The sequence below is a fragment of the Osmerus mordax genome, chromosome 3 (genome assembly GCF_038355195.1).
Source record: "Osmerus mordax isolate fOsmMor3 chromosome 3, fOsmMor3.pri, whole genome shotgun sequence".
NCBI lineage: Eukaryota > Metazoa > Chordata > Actinopteri > Osmeriformes > Osmeridae > Osmerus > Osmerus mordax.
In genome coordinates, this window is record NC_090052.1 from 22,338,572 (window position 1) to 22,358,115 (window position 19,544).

General features: G+C 48.0%; 3 protein-coding genes across 4 annotated transcripts; all 3 read right to left on the reverse strand.

Annotated features, from left to right (window-relative positions):
- Positions 1-429: 429 nt before the first annotated feature.
- Positions 430-4,048, reverse strand: alyref (Aly/REF export factor). 2 transcript variants are annotated; one of them, XM_067232908.1, is made up of 6 exons: positions 3,696-4,048; positions 2,017-2,154; positions 1,655-1,802; positions 1,450-1,516; positions 1,008-1,197; positions 430-740 (listed from the first exon to the last, which is right to left on the reverse strand). In XM_067232908.1, exons 1-6 carry the CDS (start codon positions 3,933-3,935, stop codon positions 726-728), a joined length of 798 nt encoding a protein of 265 aa, XP_067089009.1. In that variant the 5' UTR covers positions 3,936-4,048; the 3' UTR covers positions 430-725. The 2 variants fall into 2 exon arrangements, with proteins under 2 accessions (XP_067089009.1, XP_067089010.1); XM_067232909.1 differs by lacking the exon at positions 3,696-4,048 and adding an exon at positions 2,751-3,686.
- Positions 4,049-4,331: 283 nt separating this feature from the next.
- mcrip1 (MAPK regulated corepressor interacting protein 1) lies at positions 4,332-8,619 on the reverse strand. The gene is made up of 5 exons (XM_067232910.1): positions 8,546-8,619; positions 7,797-7,894; positions 7,090-7,205; positions 5,988-6,092; positions 4,332-5,194 (listed from the first exon to the last, which is right to left on the reverse strand). Exons 2-5 carry the CDS (start codon positions 7,802-7,804, stop codon positions 5,130-5,132), a joined length of 294 nt encoding a protein of 97 aa, XP_067089011.1. The 5' UTR covers positions 7,805-7,894; positions 8,546-8,619; the 3' UTR covers positions 4,332-5,129.
- Positions 8,620-9,169: 550 nt separating this feature from the next.
- Positions 9,170-12,996, reverse strand: ppp1r27a (protein phosphatase 1, regulatory subunit 27a). Its single transcript, XM_067233727.1, has 3 exons — positions 12,231-12,996; positions 10,874-11,024; positions 9,170-10,576 (listed from the first exon to the last, which is right to left on the reverse strand). Exons 1-3 carry the CDS (start codon positions 12,664-12,666, stop codon positions 10,456-10,458), a joined length of 708 nt encoding a protein of 235 aa, XP_067089828.1. The 5' UTR covers positions 12,667-12,996; the 3' UTR covers positions 9,170-10,455.
- Positions 12,997-19,544: the final 6,548 nt, after the last annotated feature.

Here is a 19,544-nt window from a genome sequence, read left to right on the forward strand (position 1 = left end):
ATACATTTTCATACTTTAACCTCGATATGAGCATGGAACCAAATATCCATCTAAGAAAGTTGCCATTTATAGTTCAGTGGTGACATCTAGTGGTTACAACAGTTATTGCACCAATACTTTCAAATCATTCAATACATTGATCCGATAGCGCTGGCTATTTTACCCTGAGCTGTCATAGCTGGCTAGCTCTCGACAGTGATGTCCAATTTGAATATTCAAACAAGATTAATGGAGCCACCTTCAATATTCCTAACCCAAGTCAAACTCACTAGATAAGGAAAAAGAGCCGCTAGGAAAGTCTACTTGTCCAAACATGGTTCTAACAACTTATTTCAGCAGGTGATTGGGAGTTCCAGGATGGTCATCTCAAACTGAACACGTTGGCTAATTCGAACTCGTCTGAGGTATATCAATAACAGGAGTCAGTGATGGTATGGTTAATGCAAACTGCAGGTTTTATTACAATAATCTACAGTGGCAGGATCAGAAACAGGGAGAAGTCCTACTCCTCTACCTACAGTCAAAACCAGTTTTTTTTTTTTTTTTTCTCAAAAAGAAAAAAACAAAATCGGTAAAAAACACTTTCGGAGCATTTAAAAGGAGCAAGATTGGTACACGAATTATAATCACATTAGAAGACATCCAAGTGTAAAATATTATGCAAGTTTGAACTGCCAAAGCCTTCCACGCAGATCGGAGGGGAAGGCAGAAATCGAAGAGGATCTTCAGGTGGTGTCCATCTGCAGACAGGAGAGAGAAATCAACACCGTGGACTACAAAGTGCCTCTGGAGGTCTTGGAGATGAATCCTAATTAAGAATCCTTTTCAGGCACAGTTACTGTCTGGCAAGAACATACACACCTGATAAGCGAGTAGTTAACTGAACAAATTAAAATGTAAAAAGCTGAGTTTCTGCACACTGCTAATCAAAAAGATGCATAACATGGAAGGATGCTTAATGTGAAAATGAAACGATCCCTCCTATATCCCCCTCAGCCCAGACCTACCCTGGCGTTGTAAGCGTCTAGCTGAGCGTCTAGCTCTTCGGCTGAGAGTGCCTGCTTGTTGTTCCCCCGGCCCCCTCGGCCCCGGCCTCTGGTCCCCCCTCCCCCGAGGGCTCCTCGTCCTCCCCGGCCTCTCTGCATGCCGCCGAACCCGCCCACCCTCCTGTTCATGCCTCCTCCGCCTCGGTTCAGGCTGGAACACAAACACAGGAGAGTTACAACACGTCACCCATGACGAGACCGTCTCTACTAGTTGTGATGGTTAGAAATGACAGAACACAATCCTTTCTCTTTCAGGGCGATGTCACCAAGCTGGAATGTTTAGTTCTGCAAGTCTTTGCAGTCTAAGCCAGATGAAAAACACCCTTAAAAACGAGCAGGATGAAACTAATCTGTCATTTTGTTAGGTCTTAAACCGAGGCTCAAGATGGTGTAGGGCTCCTACCCCTGCATAGGAGGACGTCTCTGTGTGTCGATCTGTGACGTAACCAGCTGGATGTTCATGGGCCGCCCTGTTAGGAGAGAGAGCTGTGGTTAGTCACCAATTCCAAATGAATCAAATCAAAACACAACGCAAGTCCAAGTGTGGAAAACAAGTCTAGTTAGGAGGTAGCCATGGATGTTGCCTGGAGACAGACACCAAGACCCACCATCTAGAGGGACGCCGTTGTACTGTTTCATGGCCTTCAGGGCGTCCGCTCTCCTCTCGAAGTGGACGTCGGCCGTGCCAAGGCTCCGGCCTGAGCGGTCGTAGTGAACAGCTGCCTTCTTCAATGTCCCGAACTCAGCAAACAGCTCCTGTGGGCGGGGGCAGACACCGTGAGGAAACCAACCAACAGCAGCTGCTAAGAGGCATGCCAAGGCAGGCATCTTCCTCAAGGTTCAATCTAGGAGGAATCTTAGTTAATCATTACAGGCCAGCTTCATTTATATAATTTCATGTTGGCAGTCAGTCTATGGGGGTTCTATGGCGAACAAAGTATGTTTTACTCATTAAAAATCCAAGTAGTACCTGAATGTCTGCGTCTGACACTCCAAAGTCAAGGTTGGAGACCAGAAGCTTCCCTCCGGTTTCCACACTGGCTCCGCCTCCTCCGCCCCCGGCGTTAAAGCCGTTGTCGTACATGTCGTGCTGCCACTTCTCCGGGAGCTGCAACAGACGAGAGAGAGAACGAACCTGCTGACTTCAGGCTCTCCTGTCTCTGTCAATCACAGAGTCCACACGGAGGCTGGCTGGCAGGCAGGCAGGCTGGGTGTTGGGGCAAGCAGACAGGGGCTCCACTTCCACAAGGCCAGACCAGGGCAGGGATCTCTAGCACAACCGACCCCCCCCCCCCAAATGAACACTCCCACACACACCCTCCCCCACTTTCAGATACCCCTTCCACCATTAATACAAATGATAGAGGCCTACTACAGATCTAGCAGTCTACACGTGAGACAACTGGGTGGGAATACAGAGACTTTACAAATGTTTCACAACGTCACACTTAAAACTGTAAAGATTGTGGAAACAAATGTGCTAGAACTATACAACATTTAGTCATTTATCCGACGCTCTTATCCAGCTTACAAGCTGATATCATGTCATTGACAACTGACTAATTGAAGTTGTACACACAACACCACATTTTAGCTATTGTTGTCATCTAAACCACCAATGGTTGTAATCTCAAATCCTCTGCCCACCCCTTGAGTGGTCTGCTAGATACTGCAAGCTAACCACGTTTTCCACTGTTCGCTTGCCATCTGCGCCTCCCACCCAAGGCTCTCCAGACTGCCACCTCCGGGAAAACAATCCGAACTGGTGTTGCCCTCTTCCGGGTCGTCTTCAACGGTGCTCTGAAGTGATGAACTCATCCGAAAAAGTTCATTGGAACGCCTTAAGAAGGCTCGGAAGGATGAAGTGTCCGTGATTTAAGGGGCAAATAGCTGGCTTGGACTGACTAGAATCGCCAACTATCCAGAGTATGCAATGGCGGATCATCTGAGCGTCCATTTTGAAACCACGCCATTTTGATAGTGGCTTGTGTGATGACTGGTTAAATAATTATTTGAAATTGGACATGAATAAAATACTTTTAACAGGGTTAAAGTCCGTTAGGCACTCAATCCAGTAAAGATCACACCGGTTAGGTGTCGGTCAAGCAAGTGCAGATTGTAGAAACCCGCCAGCCACTCCCAAACAAAGGACGCCTTCACCAAGATGTGAGCGCAGGAACCAAAACGACTCCAAAGGGCGGGGGAGGGGGCGCAACTTCCAAATGTAGAGGGGATTTTCAATGCAGTGGTTTCCAGGACACCAGCCGGATGTTTTTTGGGGTGAAAGATACATTTTAACGACTGTTGAAGACTATAACTAATTCGGTGATGGTTTGAGGATGCTGGATCAAAATGGCACCATTGTAGGCCGTGCGCAGATGATCCCCGGTTAGCCAGTGTGGCTAACGTTAGCTAGCTTGTTCCAACGCCTCTTCTCAAAAAAAGATGTTTAACATACGGGTTGGGGTAAAGGACACATTATGCATTCAATTTCCATTCAAACTCAACCGCAATTAAGTGAGCCTCCCTCAATTCGAGGTTAACTCGACGGTTAAGAGCTCGATTGCCTAGCAGCAAGCGGCCACCAGGCTTTTGCAGGTTACCCGATGTTTCCTTTTTCCTCTCCTCATTCCTCTAATTTTCTCATACCCTGCTGTACGGTGTAGGTCTGCCTCTACCACGGATCAGGTTTGGTCGATTCCTCAAGGGGCCGGATCCTCCGCCACGGCCTCCAAAGCCTCCACCGGTGCCTCGCCCAACACTACCACCTCGGCCCCCGCCAGAGCCTCCTCGGCCGCGGCCTCTTCCACCGCGGCCTCCTGCACCACCTCGCTGAACCCTGTTCTGTTTGATAATGTCATCTAGAGACATATCCATTTTATCGGCCATGATGTTAACGCTTAACAATATTGTCAGCGAACTTAAAAAAAAGAAGAGCCTAGCCTAGTCCCTGTCTTGCTTAAACGCGCCGGCGGGCTGTCTTCTCGAAGTCTTCAACCGGGAAAAAATACGTAAGTGACGTAGGAGGCGGCTAGTCTTTATTAGCAAGAGTCCCTCCCCCTGTTAATGTCGCACAAGATGACATGACTGTTGTGGTTCCTCCCAGTTTTCTGGGCATTGGGCACTACCAGAACCACGTTAATCCACCACATACGATTTTTCTTTTTTATACACGCGAAATTCTGTACCACACTTTAGTTGGAAATAAAGTGGGTAGGTATTGTAATAAGGCTTTATAATGAACCCACAGCTAAAGACCAACACAAATAAGCATTGAGAAAGAAATATAGTAAAAGTTTTTATTCAATGTTTTGTTTCGAGGCCGGGAAGTCAATTTAGGGCAGTATACTGACAGGAAGTCAACTTGAAGTCCATTTGAATGGGGGCATAATTAACAATAAAAATGTTGGCATCGCTACTGAATAATATTTGGCTTCCAAAACTCGCCTGTACAGTCTTGATTAAATTCCAATACATCTACAATTCAGCTATCAAACTATCCTCTTCCAAAAAAAAAAAAAAGAAATAAAAAAAGTCAGCCCTTCAGCATTCTCCTCCATAGTTATGTTTGTAGATTGATAAGAAAACAAGAGTTTCTATTTAAGACTGCAGTCTTTCATGTGAGTCCCTGTGAAAAGGTTGTGTACAGTTTTGTACATCAGCACATGTCATTGATACTCTGAATCTGTCCCGTTCACGATTTAAAAAAAAAACTGAATGAACATGAAGTACTCATGACTTAGGAATCAAGAGTCAGGAGAAGAGGAAGATCCCAGTCCTCTTGCATTCCATCCATATGAGGGGGGGGGGGGGGCGGAGGGAGAGAGCGAGCGAGAGAGCATGGGGACCATATCAACTCTGATGTTCATTTCTGGACATCAGCCTCACTGTACCACAGTAAAGTGGCAGCGTGTTGTGATCCAGGGGGTAGAGAAAGAGAAGAGAGAGAAAGAGAGACAGGAAGGGATGGGGCTATATTCTGAGCTGGCCAGAGAGGCTGGCAGGCTGACAGGAGGTTGGCGTAGGATCAAGTTCCAGAGGGGACAAGGTGGAGGGAGAAGCTGCCGGACTGGCAGGAAGAGACTAAGACTTCTTGGCATCCTGTGTGTTGCGTCTCTTCATGTCACTCAGGTCCACTGGTGTAAAAGCTGGAGGAGAGCGACAGCAAAGCTACTGTTACTACTCTGTAAGAACACACACAAATAAACAGCATATTTCTTAACTGTTATTCAATATCAGTGGTCTCCAGACCTGGTCCGGCACAGCTACATTTCTGTATGTTTTTGCTCCAACACTAATCTCTCACACCTGATTCTAATAATTAGCTGATTGATGTGTTGAATCAGGTTAGTTAGAACTGCAGTTGGAACAAAAACATACAGGAAAGCTGCTCTCCAGGAACAGGGTTGGAAACCAGTTCTATGATTCCCTGTAATCTGACATCTCTGTATTCACACACTATTAAATATGTTGTTCAATTGAAATTTGTTTAACTACATGCTCTTCTGGTTCCACCCATTGGCACATATTTGCTTTTCACTATGTATGCTTCATGTTTTGGCTACCTGCAATGTTTTTGGGGCCATCTCGTTGTTTATGATCATTGACTTATGCACTTTTTGTAAAGTTCTCTCTTGTACGTCACTTTGGATAAAAGCGTCTGCTAAATGACTAAATGTAAATACTGCCAGAGCGCTTTAAGAGTTATTCTGGGAGTCAGGTGGCTGAGCGGTGAGGGAGTCGGGCTAGTAATCTGAAGGTTGCCAGTTAGATTCCCGGCCGAGTCAAATGACGTTGTGTCCTTGGACAAGGCACTTCACCCTACTTGCCTCGGGGAGAATGTCCCTGTACTTACTGTAAGTCGCTCTGGATAAGAGCGTCTGCTAAATGACTAAATGTAAATGTAAATTCTCTGTCTCCCTGATGTATCCTGACACGTACAATGTAGGTTTGGGTTAGGGTTCTTCTCCACGTACTCCTGGGGTCCACGGTCGTTGCGCTCGCTGTTCTGCGGTGATCTGATGTCCCTGAGAACACACTGCCAGGCTAGGGACGGGAAGATGACACGCGTCAGAACACGGTTACACTCACGTGACCTTTTAGTCGTGTTTATTCATTTACATTACATTTACATTTAGTCATTTAGCAGACACTCTTATCCAGAGCGACTTACAGTAAGTACAGGGACATTCCCCCCGAGGCAAGTAGGGTGAAGTGCCTTGCCCAAGGACACAACGGCAGTTGGCATGACGGGGAATCGAACTGGCAACCTTTGGATTACTAGTCCGACTCCCTCACCGCTCAGCCACCTGACTCCCACTATTATTCACCGACATTGTCATAGATATATATAAAGGGTAGATACAACGGAGTCGAACGTCCGCACATGGCGGCCATCTTGCTACAGTCAACTCGCTCACCCATAACATTGTGTTGGTGCTACATGTACTTTTTAAATGACCATAACTTGCTCTTGTTATGCCACTGCATACTACTGAATAATTATGTGATTAAAAAAAAAATAGAATAGAAGTATGCAGTGGCATAACGACACCTCTGACGTTGATAAAAACCAAACCGTTTAAAAATCGGTTGAAAATTGAGCAAGTTATGGTCATTTAAAAAATACATGTAGCACCAACACAATGTTATGGGTGAGCGAGTTGACTGTAGCAAGATGGCCGCCATGTGCGGACGTTCTAGACTCCGCCGTAAGACATCTAGTCTTTATATATATCTATGGACATTGTCATTCAGAGAAACAGACTGAGATGCTGCATGGCATGTTTCAAGTCTGATGGAGGGGGTTGCTGGTCTGATGTGAGACTTAGGTGTGGGTACGTTTTACATTTACAAATGTATTCATTAACAGATGCTACCTAATAGGGCCTAGATCGTATCAGAGTTTTGAGAATCGAGGGGAAGGAGCATTATGGGATGCATTTTTACGTATTCGAACACGGTCAGAGCTCCATGACGGACATGCAGTCCATCCTTAAGTACACATCAACGAATCAAGGCGAGGCTTTTGACAGCTACTCACTTTCATGGATGAAGCGCACATTCTCCTCATGTGCTGGAGTGAAGAGCTCCCCAGTATTGGTGGGGGATCTGGGGCTGGAGGTTCGCTTGTAGCTGTTAACCATTCTGGGAGCCGAGCTGGAGGAGAAACAGCAAGTTCAACAGGAGACACATACATGATCTACCAAGCTACATAGAGACAGAGAGAGACAGACAGAGAGAGAGACAGACAGACAAAAAGAGAGACAGACAGAGACAGACAGAGAGAGAGACAGACAAAAAGAGAGACAGACAGAGAGACAGACAGAAAGACAGACAGAGAGAGACAGACAGACAAAAACAGAGACAGACAGACAGACAGAGAGACAGACAGAGAGACAGACAAAAAGAGAGACAGACAGAGACAGACAGAGAGACAGACAGAAAGAGAGACAGAGCGAGAGGATAATGGTTGTCTGGCAGGCAGCGGTGTATTCCTTCGCCTTTCTCTCCAACATGTAATATTCTTACAAACTCTGGTACGAAGGTGTAAGTATAGGAGATTAAGCAGGACATGAAAATATGGTTCGTCTGGTCTATCAAGCTCAGACAGTTCAGTTTCTACCTGAAGTACTTTCACCTCGTCCACATTCCAGTGATTGGAATGTGATGTTTACCAGGAATTAGCCACTACAAAAGAGATGTCTGAATGAGGCTACAGGACTCGCGCGACTTAATATCTCATCTTACCTTGTCATTCTGTTTGCAGTCTGCACTCTCTCTTCACTCCTCTCTGGTGGGCTGGTAGGAGTTGGAGAGAGAAACGTTGGATAGCTTCTATTGTACCTCTGAAATGATAAAGTGACTGTTCGTTCAATCTTTTCATGTTAATACTATAGTGAACATTCAGCAACATCTCAAATATACACACCGGGACTATTATAAAGACAACAGTCATAAACACATTTGTTTAAAGTTTGTAGCTAGCTAGCTAACTGGTAAAAAATGTGCTGCTGTAACGGCACACAACAGGGCTTTGTTTACATTTTTTTTGCTAGTAGCATCAAGCTAACGTCAATAGCTAACATATAGCTAGCTAGCGCAATATGAAACAGTAACGACTAACGTTAGCTGTTCAGCTAGCTAGGCTTGCTAATTGTTAAATAGCAGGACGGCTGGATGCGTCGCAAAAGACATGTTGTTTTTCTTGAATAAAATTGAACTATCTGTTGAGACAAATCAGCATTGACATTAAAACGATAATATGTGATTTTACGCCGAGTCTGTAAAATTACACAGAAAGACCTAATCTGGTGCTGCTGTTTCAGTACACATTAGCAAGCTAACAAAAGCCATTTCTTGCATGTTGATTTTCTTTCTGCAAACACTCAAAATTCGTAAAACAAGGCTAGTATTGACAATCAGTTAAATGACCTATCGATTAATGGTTTATATGTATTCGGGACATTTATAATATATATATATATATATTTAAGAACCTGTCTTCAGATCCTTTTTCCTTTCGCTTTCTTTATTCCCCAAACAAGTATAGCTTCAGCAAGTTAGCCAGGCCTATCGTTGGCTAAAACGTTGCCAATGCCAACCAATCATTTCCGGGCAACGTGAACGGAAGTAGAGTTACCTGGTCTGAGGTCTGTTCTGAAATTGAAGAGACACTCTATTTTAACTGGACTTCGGTGTTGATGGAGACATTAACTGACCACAGACCAGTTGTTATATTCATCACAGGTGCGTAGAGCACAAGTGACTTCGTGCGAAGTCAGCATTAAAGGTGAAGCGTGCAAATCACATTACGGTGGTTCAAAGGTCATACCTATAAGCATCTAGCAAAATAAATGTAATGATCCCTGTTAATATGATACGTTCAGTATGGAATCGTGTATATTTATATATATATTTATTTATATATTTATATGGCAGCCAGATGCACACTGCGGTGCAACCTGAGAGCTCGTACTATTGCCTCAACCAATTATGATTGAATTATTAATTAACAAATAAAGAGAAATTAAACTTGGCCTTACAGGGATTTTTAAACACATGTATGTGGTATTGTGTGTTTGTGTATCAACACGAGATCATCAATCAAGAAGTGAGAATAATTGTAATATTTATCAAAAAGAGCAGCTTTATTTATGAAAACATAGTATGTAAAAAACAAGAACAAAACAAAAAATGATAAGACTTTCATTGACGACATTCAGTTAAAATGAGCAGAATACCATTAATATTGTAGATCTTACAACATACAGTTATAACCCTAGTTATAACATGCAATTCGTAGAACTTGAAGAACATGTTATGTTGAAAACACCACCTGAGATGACACACTGCAACAGGGTCACACATGGCATGAAAGATGTTTCCTGTTGACACCTGGCGCGATCAACACAGTGTGTTGGGAAATCCTAAAGAGCTAGGGTTTCTTCTCTTCATCTGCCCTGCAGTGAGGGAACACTCATCCCAGCTTACACAACACATGGATACTACACAGCCAAATCACAGACGCCAACAATGTTGTTTTGGTTGCTGTTGATGGCACAGTATGCGCAGACTCCACAATAGTGCCGGCGAAGCATCCATTGTGACACCGTTATGACAGTCATGTTGATGTCATAACGTAGATCTAGCGAGTCAGAGTTTGATACACTCATTTAGGAGACGCCTTCATCCAAAGCGACGTACAGGGGTGGATTTGAAACACGTGACCTCTTGATCTGCAGTCACATGACGTTCCACCGAGCTGTACGGATCAGGGAGTTAAATCATCCAGATGTTCCTGTTGGCTACTCTGTATTAAGCTGAACCACGAGGATTCTTGTGCCATGTCACTGAAAGCATGTGGCTTGTTTTATTTTGCCATCTTGCGCAACAGGAGATGGCGCTGTTCTGATGGAAATACCTCCTGGTATCAGGTCATCGTGGTTACGTCACCCGCGGTCCAAAGCATGGAACTTGGTTTGCTTGTTGTGGTGTGTGTTGGTTGATATGGTGTGTGTATAGCGTGAATCACCAAACAGCAGGTCATTCTTTTCTTTGAAGCAAAGCGAGATAAAGGCAACTTTACAAAGCGTATCCAAATCGATATATGAATATAAAAATAAGCCCTCTCCGAAAAGCAAACTGTGTAGAGACGTTGTGTAGCTCTTTAGCTGGGGTAGAAACACAGCTCCCTGCATGACCCACGCTTCCCACTCCTGTCTCCAGCCTGACCAGTCCATTCTCCATCCACTTCCCCCAGTGTCTGGACCAAGGAAGTACGTCTGTCCGCATAGCTATCTATCCATCCATCTATTCACATCCTTCTACCCATCCACCCACCTATCCATATTTCCATCCATCCTCCGTCCAACCATCTGTGTGCCTACCCCCAGGATTCTTCATCCTGTTAGACACATCCTGTCTGGAAAACCTTAACCAGGTCTTTGTTGTCAGGGTCTATGAGGTCAGAAGGCTTCTCCCCGCTCTCGTTCTGCGCCTCACAGCTGGCGCCCAGAGACAGGAGAAACCTAGGGGAAGAACAGCTCCTGTTAGGGCTTAGGTAAACGTGATCTACGGGAGTTCAGGGCTGCACCATGTGAGTCTGGACCTGGCTGGTACTCTGTCACATGATTCAAGTTAGGAAGATCTGTGGGGTTTTGTATCAAGCATTCCTCCTCTTCAAGGTAAACATGGTAATAGATATCCCTCTCATGAGCGTTAATAAGAACAATGTATCTGTGCATGTGTGCATAATGGATTGTAAATATGTGTGTGCGTGAATGCGTGTGTGCGTGTGCGTGTGTGTGTGTGTGTGTGTGTCTGACCTGGCGATGTCGGGGTAGCCGTCGCTGCAGGCCATGTGGAGCGCCGTCCAGCCGTCCTCGTCTCGCTGGTGGACGTCTGCTCCGTACTTCACCAGCAGCTTCACACACTCCAGGTTCCCTGACAACACCGCCTCATGGATGGCTGCCATACCTGCAGACAGAGAGAGACACAGAGAGAGACACACACAGACAGAGGTAGAGAAAGACACAGAGAGAGACACAGAGAGACACAGAGAGAGACACACACAGACAGAGGTAGAGAGAGACACAAAGAGAGACACAGAGAGACACAGAGAGAGAGACACACACAGAGACAGAGGTAGAGAGAGACAGAGAGAGAGACACAGAGACAGAGAGAGATAAAGAGGTAGAGAGAAAGATGTAGAGGGAAAGAGACAGGTGGAGACATACATGGGTATAAGTACAAACTTACATACATGACAGTTCAGTCAATAAGTGTGTAAACATGCAAAATGAGTACATTTCAAGTGTGGAAAAGAAAATTAGAATGAAACTGAACATAAGCTCTCATTAAATACATTTGCATGAGACTGAAGTTTACTCCTTTTCCACTTGGGGTCCTTCCTAGCTTCCTGACGTAGCTGCTAACACTGACACTCCATACATGGCCCCAGCAGAGGGTGGCTCTGCCCTGCCCAACCCTACCTCCCTCTGCCTTGGCCTGGCCTCCCTCTGCCCTGCCCAACCCTACCTCCCTCTGCCTTGCCCTGGCCTCCCTCTGCCCTGCCCAACCCTACCTCCCTCTGCCCTGGCCTGCCCTGCCCTGCCCTGGCCTGCCCTGGCCTCCCTCTGCCCTGCCCTGGCCTGCCCTGCCCTGGCCTGCCCTGCCCTGGCCTCCCTCTGCCCTGCCCTGGCCTCCCTCTGCCTTGGCCTGGCCTCCCTCTGCCCTGCCCTGCCCTGGCCTGCCCTGCCCTGGCCTGCTCTGCTCTGCCCTGCCCTGCTCTGCCCTGCCCTGCCCTGCCCTGCCCTGGCCTGCCCTGCCCTGCTGTGCTCTGCCCTGCTCTGCCCTGCCCTGGCCTGCCCTGCCCTGGCCTCCCTCTGCCCTGCCCTGGCCTCCCTCTGCCCTGCCCTGCCCTGGCCTGGCCTCTCAGCAGCCAGGCTCCTGTCTCACTCTCACTACACACTCTCAGCCATGCACATGGGGAGACCAGCCTTGCCACCTGATTGAGACTAAACATTTGATATTGAAATCGTTGTTGAGGGCTGTGGAAATTATATTTGATTTTAATCGATTTGATTCAGTGAAGCCCCATATGGCGAACTTAGGTTACTTGACAGGTCAAAGGTTAAGTGTTAAAGGTAAAAGTTTGAGGGTTAGGCAGCAGCTCGTCCTCACCCGACAGGAAGACGGTGTCCAGGCGTATTTTCCTCGCCCTGATGAAACGCCCGATCTGCTCCAGCTCTCCTCGCCGGATGCAGTCCTGGAAGATGATGTCATTAGGGAAACGCACGGCACGGACGGGCTTGAGGGCGACGGGCGCCGGCGGCGGGGGCGGGGCCTGAGCCGGTGCCCGCGAGGCCGCAGAGCTGTAGCGTGGAGGCTTGCTGTACGACGGCGTGTAACTGGAGGCGGTCTTGTGGGACGGCGTGTAAAGAGATGAAGCGTAGTTCGTAGTGTACTTGGTTGGTGTGTAGTGGGTCGGTGTGTACTTGGTTGACGTGTAGTGTGTGGGTGTGTATGTGGGGGTGTACTGTGTTGGTGTGTACTGTGTTGGTGTGTACTGGCTGTGGCGCGTGTACGATGACACCGGCAGATTGTAGCTGTACTTCATCCTTCCGGAAGACACGGCGGAACCTCCTCTCACAGGAAGAGAGGAGGAACAGGAGGAGGAAAGGGAGAAATCCAAGGAAACTCTAGAATCCACAGGGCAACAATACAGACACTCCTAGACTTCAGTCCTGCAGGGTCCTTACGCACATTCCCTCCTGTCACAGAAGTCCCAACTGCTCCTTCTTTTTAAGGTTTTGATTCTCTCTTTCTCTCCCTCTCTCTCTCTCTCTCTCTCTCACTTTTTCCTCTGTCTTGCAGTTTATCCGTCTGGTTGTCTAGTTCTCCTTGAGGTGTGTTTCACCCGTGTGTGTGACTGTGTCCTCGGGCTCTGCTCAGTATGCGGCTCTGAGGGGGGAGGCGGGATAGGGTCCCTATATTCCCTCTGTTGGGCTATTTTTGGGGGCACCATCCCTCCTATTGAATGACCAGCTTTGAAGTGAGTGGCCCTCGCCTTGCTCCACCCCTCGATCCAGTCACACGCTCCCTGGCACTACCTCCAGCCTACAGCTCATCAACCCCCAGTGCCAGCTCCCCCACCCAAGCCCCCACACGCTGTCACATGACAGATTTACTTTTAAATGTTTTGTCAAGCGATTGCGCACAGTTATATTACGTAAGTTGTTTAAAAGACACTTGTTTAAATATCATGACCACACACATGTTTGTGTGTACTAACTGCTATTGACTAGATGTTGATGATCTGATCAGTCTGGACAAACATTTTGAACACAGCTGAGTGGAATGATCTGACATATTTGTTAGTCTCCCAAATACGAGCCTAACAACCACACACACTGAGGAAGCATGACCACTGGGTCTGATCTACACCCACACCAGTACAGTCTACAGGAGGGTCTGATCTACACCCACACCAGTACAGTCTACAGGAGGGTCTGATCTACACCCACACCAGTACAGTCTGCAGGAGGGTCTGATCTACACCCACACCAGTACAGTCTGCAGGAGGGTCTGATCTACACCCACACCAGTACAGTCTGCAGGAGGGTCTGATCTACACCCACACCAGTACAGTCTACAGGAGGGTCTGATCTACACCCACACCAGTACAGTCTACAGGAGGGTCTGATCTACACCCACACCAGTACAGTCTACAGGAGTGGTGGGTCTCCAGTCTGCAGCGCTGCAGAAGGGGCTACACATATTCCAGTCGACAGCTGAGGGTTATTTATTGTTTGGAGCATGTTTTGCGGGGTGTTTGGGCCAGGCTCCTTAAACTGGCTCCTTCAGCCTCTACACGAGGTCATGGTGGGTCAGCGCATGAGGTGTCAGTCACGTGTGCGTGAAAGGTTCTGGATAGGGAGTCGAATCACATTCTAGATCCTGAAAGTGATTCATGTGCACGGTTAGAGGATCGTTCCTTGTGGCAGAGAGACACTGAGAGACACTGAGAGAGACACTGAGAGAGATAGAGACTGAGAGAGAGAGGGAGAGAGAGAGAGACTGAGAGAGAGAGCTGTGGTGTTCAACGGCAACAAGGAGTGATCCACTCTGCTTCAGGCAGTTTCCAAATCTCCCTATTCTGTAATCTCTCTGCTGGTGCTATGGCCTGTACTGGTTACATCACAGTCATCACGTCCAAACCTCTTTCTCTGAAAACAACTGTGTCTTTGATTGTGAAAGAGAAGACGGTAGCAGAGATACAAGTTCAATCCTCCAAAACACTGCAGCTCATAAACAAGGTCCTCAATAACGCAATGTGCTACGTGACTGCACAAACAAACTGGTGTTTGTGGGAGTCAGGTGGCTGAGCGGTTAGGGAATCGGGCTGGTCATCTGTAGGTTGCCAGTTCGATTCCCGGCCGTGCTAAATGATGTTGTGTCCTTGGGCAAGGCACTTCACCCTACTTGCCTCGGGGGAATGTCCCTGTACTTACTGTAAGTCGCTCTGGATAAGAGCGTCTGCTAAATGGCTAAATGTAAATGTTTGGTGCAGATCTGTTCAGTCAACAACTGGGCACAGGGAGGGAATACGTTACGTTCAAGATCAAAGCTTTCCCCTCCGTCTGAATGAACTCATGTAAACACCACTGGCCAGACCACATGACCTCCAACCTCCAACCTACACCTGTCCTGCCCCCTGAAGCATGGACCTGCTGGGCCAATTGCATCGCTCCGTTTGGATCACGGAGTAAGCAAGCACCGCCTCGACCAACTGTTGTGTCATAAGGGTCATAAATCCACAACGCTAATTTTAACCCTTCGCTCAATACGGCATTAAAAGGTCAGATGTTTTTGGCCGTCAAAATGTTGGGGGTCCGGAATACAGAGCTCTGATGAATATGAACACAATGAACAGGAACACAATGACTCTTATTGAGGGACTTGCTGCACTTGTTGGTTAGTTAACTGATTTAACTGCTTGTACTCGCTGTGAATTATATTATTGTTGCATGCTTTCCTCCAGGTACACCCTAGCACTTTTGAGGATCATGTTGTTTAATTGAAACTTGTTTAACTACATGCTCTTCCGCAATGTTTTTTGGGCTATCTCGTTGTTTATGTGATCATTGACCTATGCAGTTTTTGTAAAGTTCTCTCTTGTAAGTCGCTTTGGACTAAATGTAAATGTAATGAACATTCTACAAGCTGGTTTACAGTGGGATTCAGGTTTGAGGTCATGAAACTGTAAAATATAATTACAGTGTGTGTGTGTGTGTGTGTGTGTGTGTGCGCATGTTAGAGTTAGTGTGTGTGTGTGTGTGTGTGTGTGTGCTGGGATGTTGTGCCAGCCAGACAGGACCAGTCAGCGGAAGGCAAGGACGTGCAACACAGACCAAGCTGGTTCAGGCTGGATCAGAGAGTGTGTGAGAGAGTGAGTGTGAGTGAGTGTGTGAGAGTGTGAGTGTGTGTGAGTGTGTGAGAGTGTGAGTGTGAGTGAGTGTGTGAGAGTGTGAGTGTGTGTGTGAGAGTGTGAGAGTGTGAGTGTGAGTGAGTGTGTGAGAGTGTGAGTGTGTGTGAGTGTGTGAGAGTGTGTGAGAGTGTGAGTGAGTGTGTGAGAGTGTTTGAGAGTGTGAGTGTGTGTGAGTGTGTGAGAGTGTGTGAGAGTGTGAGTGTGAGTGAGTGTGTGAGTGTGTGTGAGAGTGTGAGTGTGTGTGAGAGTGTGAGTGTGTGTGTGAGTGTGGCTGAGTGAGAAATTCTGCGCTTTTGGGTGTGTGCGCGAGAAAAAGAGAGTGTTTTTTCTGTGTGTGTGAGAAGGCATCTGTCCGTGTCTAAGAATGTGCGTGTCTGTGTGTATTTCTGCGTGTGTTTTCTGTGCATGTGTGTGTGTGCGTGCCTGAGTGAGTGTGTGTGTGTGTGCGCGAGACCTAAGTGCCTTGGGAGCCAAACCTGGACTTGCCAGAGAAGCTGCTGCCAAGGCCAAGAACATGGCTGCTCTCTACTGGTTTACTGTTACTGAGGGACTCACATGTCCTGATCAACAACCTGATAGAAGACATAGCTGTCCCCTGGCTGGGCGGAGCCCGGCGCTGGATCATCTCGCTGCATTTGACCCTTAACCCTTAACAGAAGTCCGGGTCACACCAGGATTCTGTCCTGATTGTTTTGAAGGAAGACGGAGAGGTCTACAAGACTAAACACACTAAATACAAACGTTCCACCAGTTCTGCAATAAGGTTTTGACTTTGACTTTGACCGTGGTGTTCCTCTGCCACCCCCCTACTTCCTGTCCTTACCCCAGGACAGGGAGCTGAAGGCGGGGAACACTGGAGGGAGATAGCTGTCTAGACTAATGGAGGTGAGAGTAATTGGATGTTAAGAGTGTATAGAGTTCCTCTGCTTCTTATAAGTAAAAAGGGAAGGAGGAGGAGGAGGAGGGGGGGGGGGGTTGAATAATGGTGTTACCCCTTCCTGACATACACACCCCTAGTCAGTATGCACACACACACACACTGTACACAGACATCCTCACACGCACACCACAGGACAATCAGTGAGAAATATTTCTTTATTGCCCACCTTGGATACGAGCCAAGACTGGAACTTACACTTTTCGTGTGTGTGTGTGTGTGTGTGTGTGTGTCAACACCCCCCATACTGCCTTCTAAACACAGACTTGCATCCCCTTCCTTTCCACCCTGCCTGTCCCGGGGCCCATGTCACACACTGACAGATGACCAAGATGTACCTCCCTGATGGAGACTTCCAGATGTCTGGATCACAGAGCCCCTCTCTGCCAGAGCCTCCACCAGACACAGGGTGGCAGAACCTGAGGGTGAGACTGTCTCCCACTGTAGCCCCCCCCCTCTCGTCACCCCCCCCCCCCCTCTCGTCACCCCCCCCCCCCCCCCCCCCCCCCCCACACACACACACACACCTCAATGCATTACACTGCATTTCTACCTTTCATCCTTCACCCGTTTGAATGAATTATGTTTGAATAGTGGCACCTTCCCTGCTCCCGGACACACTATCGGACAGGTCAGGTGACAGGTCAGGTGATCCTGTGAGGGACAAGGGGTCCTTATAAGGGCAGAGCTGCATGAACAGAGCTAAAGGGTTAGGACACTGCCAAGGCCAGGGGCAGTAACGTGCTAACAACAAGCAGACGGGGAAGTCGAATTGTCATGGACCAGCCGGTCAGAGCCAGATTCCTAAGCTACCTGTTGCCTCTCATTAATCCTGCCGGGTGCATCGTGCTTCTGTGTGAGGCTCACTATTCTTGGACGCGAGGCCAGGAAGGTCTGTGGGGGCATAAACACAGACCTAACACTGACCTGACCATGGAGGTTCTAAGAAGCTACCTCAGTAGGGGGTCTGCGGGGGAGGACGGGCAGAAGGACAGACAGACAGCAGGACAGACAGACAGTCAGCAGGACAGACAGACAGCAGGACAGACAGACAGCAGGACAGACAGTCAGCAGGACAGACAGACATACAGCAGGACAGACAGTCAGCAGGACAGACAGACATACAGCAGGACAGACAGTCAGCAGGACAGACAGACAGCAGGACAGACAGACAGCAGGACAGACAGACATACAGAAGGACAGACAGACAGCAGGACAGACAGACAGACAGTCTCTCAGCTCTACTCTCAGGGTTAGGCCCAGTGAGTAGATCCAGTTGCACTCAAGGCAGAGCCAATGTCAGGCTAAATGAAGAGGCAGTAATCCTGGGACCTGATGGGGGGATGGAGAGAGGGATGGAGGGAGGCAACATGGAAGGAAGGAGAGAGGTCTGAATGGAAGGAGGCACAGAGGGAGGGAGAAATGCAAGGGAGGGTAGGAGTGGGATATAGGGATGGAAGGAAAGAAAGGGATTCTGGGAGGGAAAGAGAGAGGGGGAGGGAGGGAAAGAGAGAGGGGGAGGGAGGGAAAGAGAGAGGGGGAGGGAGGGAAAGAGAGAGGGGGAGGGAGGGAAAGAGAGAGGGGGAGGGAGGGAAAGAGAGAGGGGAGGAAATAGGAGAATGGGGGACAAATTGGGATGAGAGACAGTAGCAGGGATGGGGGAAGGAATGGAAAGATGGAGAGAATGGAGTTCCTCCATCTGAGCGTGCCAGGTGCAGCCGCTCTTACACCAGCAGCGTGACGAGGGTCAGGGTGGATTTATTTAAAGAAGGTGTGCTCACTTGGTCAACATGGTTTCCTACTGTCATCTGGAAACGTTTCGGTCGACTCTCACAAAACTGTTGTTTCGTTTATCTTGATCGTCTATCTGTGAAGGGAATCACGCGTGCACACACACACACACACACACACACATACAGCCAGCACGACAGAGTTCACAGGCGAGACTAAATCGGTCCGTCCTGTGAAGGAGTCAGAGTCCACCTGCCCCCAGCACGCTCTGGGGGATCCTCATGGTTGCCATGCCTCCGGACTCTAGAGTTGCTGATCCCGCTTTGGGGAGTCACGAGCACATAGTTTCCATGGGAACTGGTCCACACGCTCTCGCCACACGAGAAAGAGGGACTTTCAAAAGGCCGACTGTGCTTGGCAAGTCATCTCGAAGATGAACACGACAGGAAATTGGTCTCAAAACAAAACGACTAAACAGATATATGTTTCCTGTGAGACATGAGAGGCTAATCTGGGAATACAACAATGTAAATGATGTGTGAGGTGTCAGATGGTTGGTGAGTGGTGATCTGGGATGGATGTAATGAGTCGGAGGTGAGCAAGCCCAACCCTTTAACCCTGGGTGAACGTCCCCATGGTGATCCTGCATCAACAGACGAGACTCACTGTGTGTGTGTGTGTGTGTGCGTGTGTGCGTGTGTGTGTGTGTGTATATTTAGCCAGTCTTGCCCTTGAGTCTCTGAGCCGTTGTCTTGACCTGACCAATAACTTTTGTCACTGCTTCAATTTTCCAATGACATTTTATCCTGTTACTATATTATACCATGTTTTTAATCTGTTATTCTACTTTATTATATCTAAAAAAAAACAATAATATATATATATTCCATTGGCTTTACATTCCTGTCACCCAGCTCTGTCCTTTGTGACAGCATCACAGAAACAGGTGCAGAGCTCTCAGGCTGTGAGGGTGTAAATGTGGGTTTTGTCCCAGGGAAGCTCTATCTGCTGTGCGTGTGCGTGTGCGTGTGCGTGTGTGTGTGTGTGGCCCGCGGCATGCCAGCCTCGGAGCCGCTCTCCCTGTCCCACAGCGCCCTATAAACACCCTGGTCCCACTAAGATGCTCCCCTGTTCACAACTAACCTCACATGAAAGCCCCCCCCCTGTGGTGCAATGCCAGGCCTGCCAGGGGAGCTGGATTAGAGCTTTATAGACTGTTTAGAACACTGCTCAGTGTTCTGTATCAGTCAACACCGAGGAGGAGGGGTGAGAGGGGGCAGAGAGAGAGAGAGAAGCAGATAGACCAGGGGGAGGGAAGGCAAGGGAGAAGAGGGGAGAG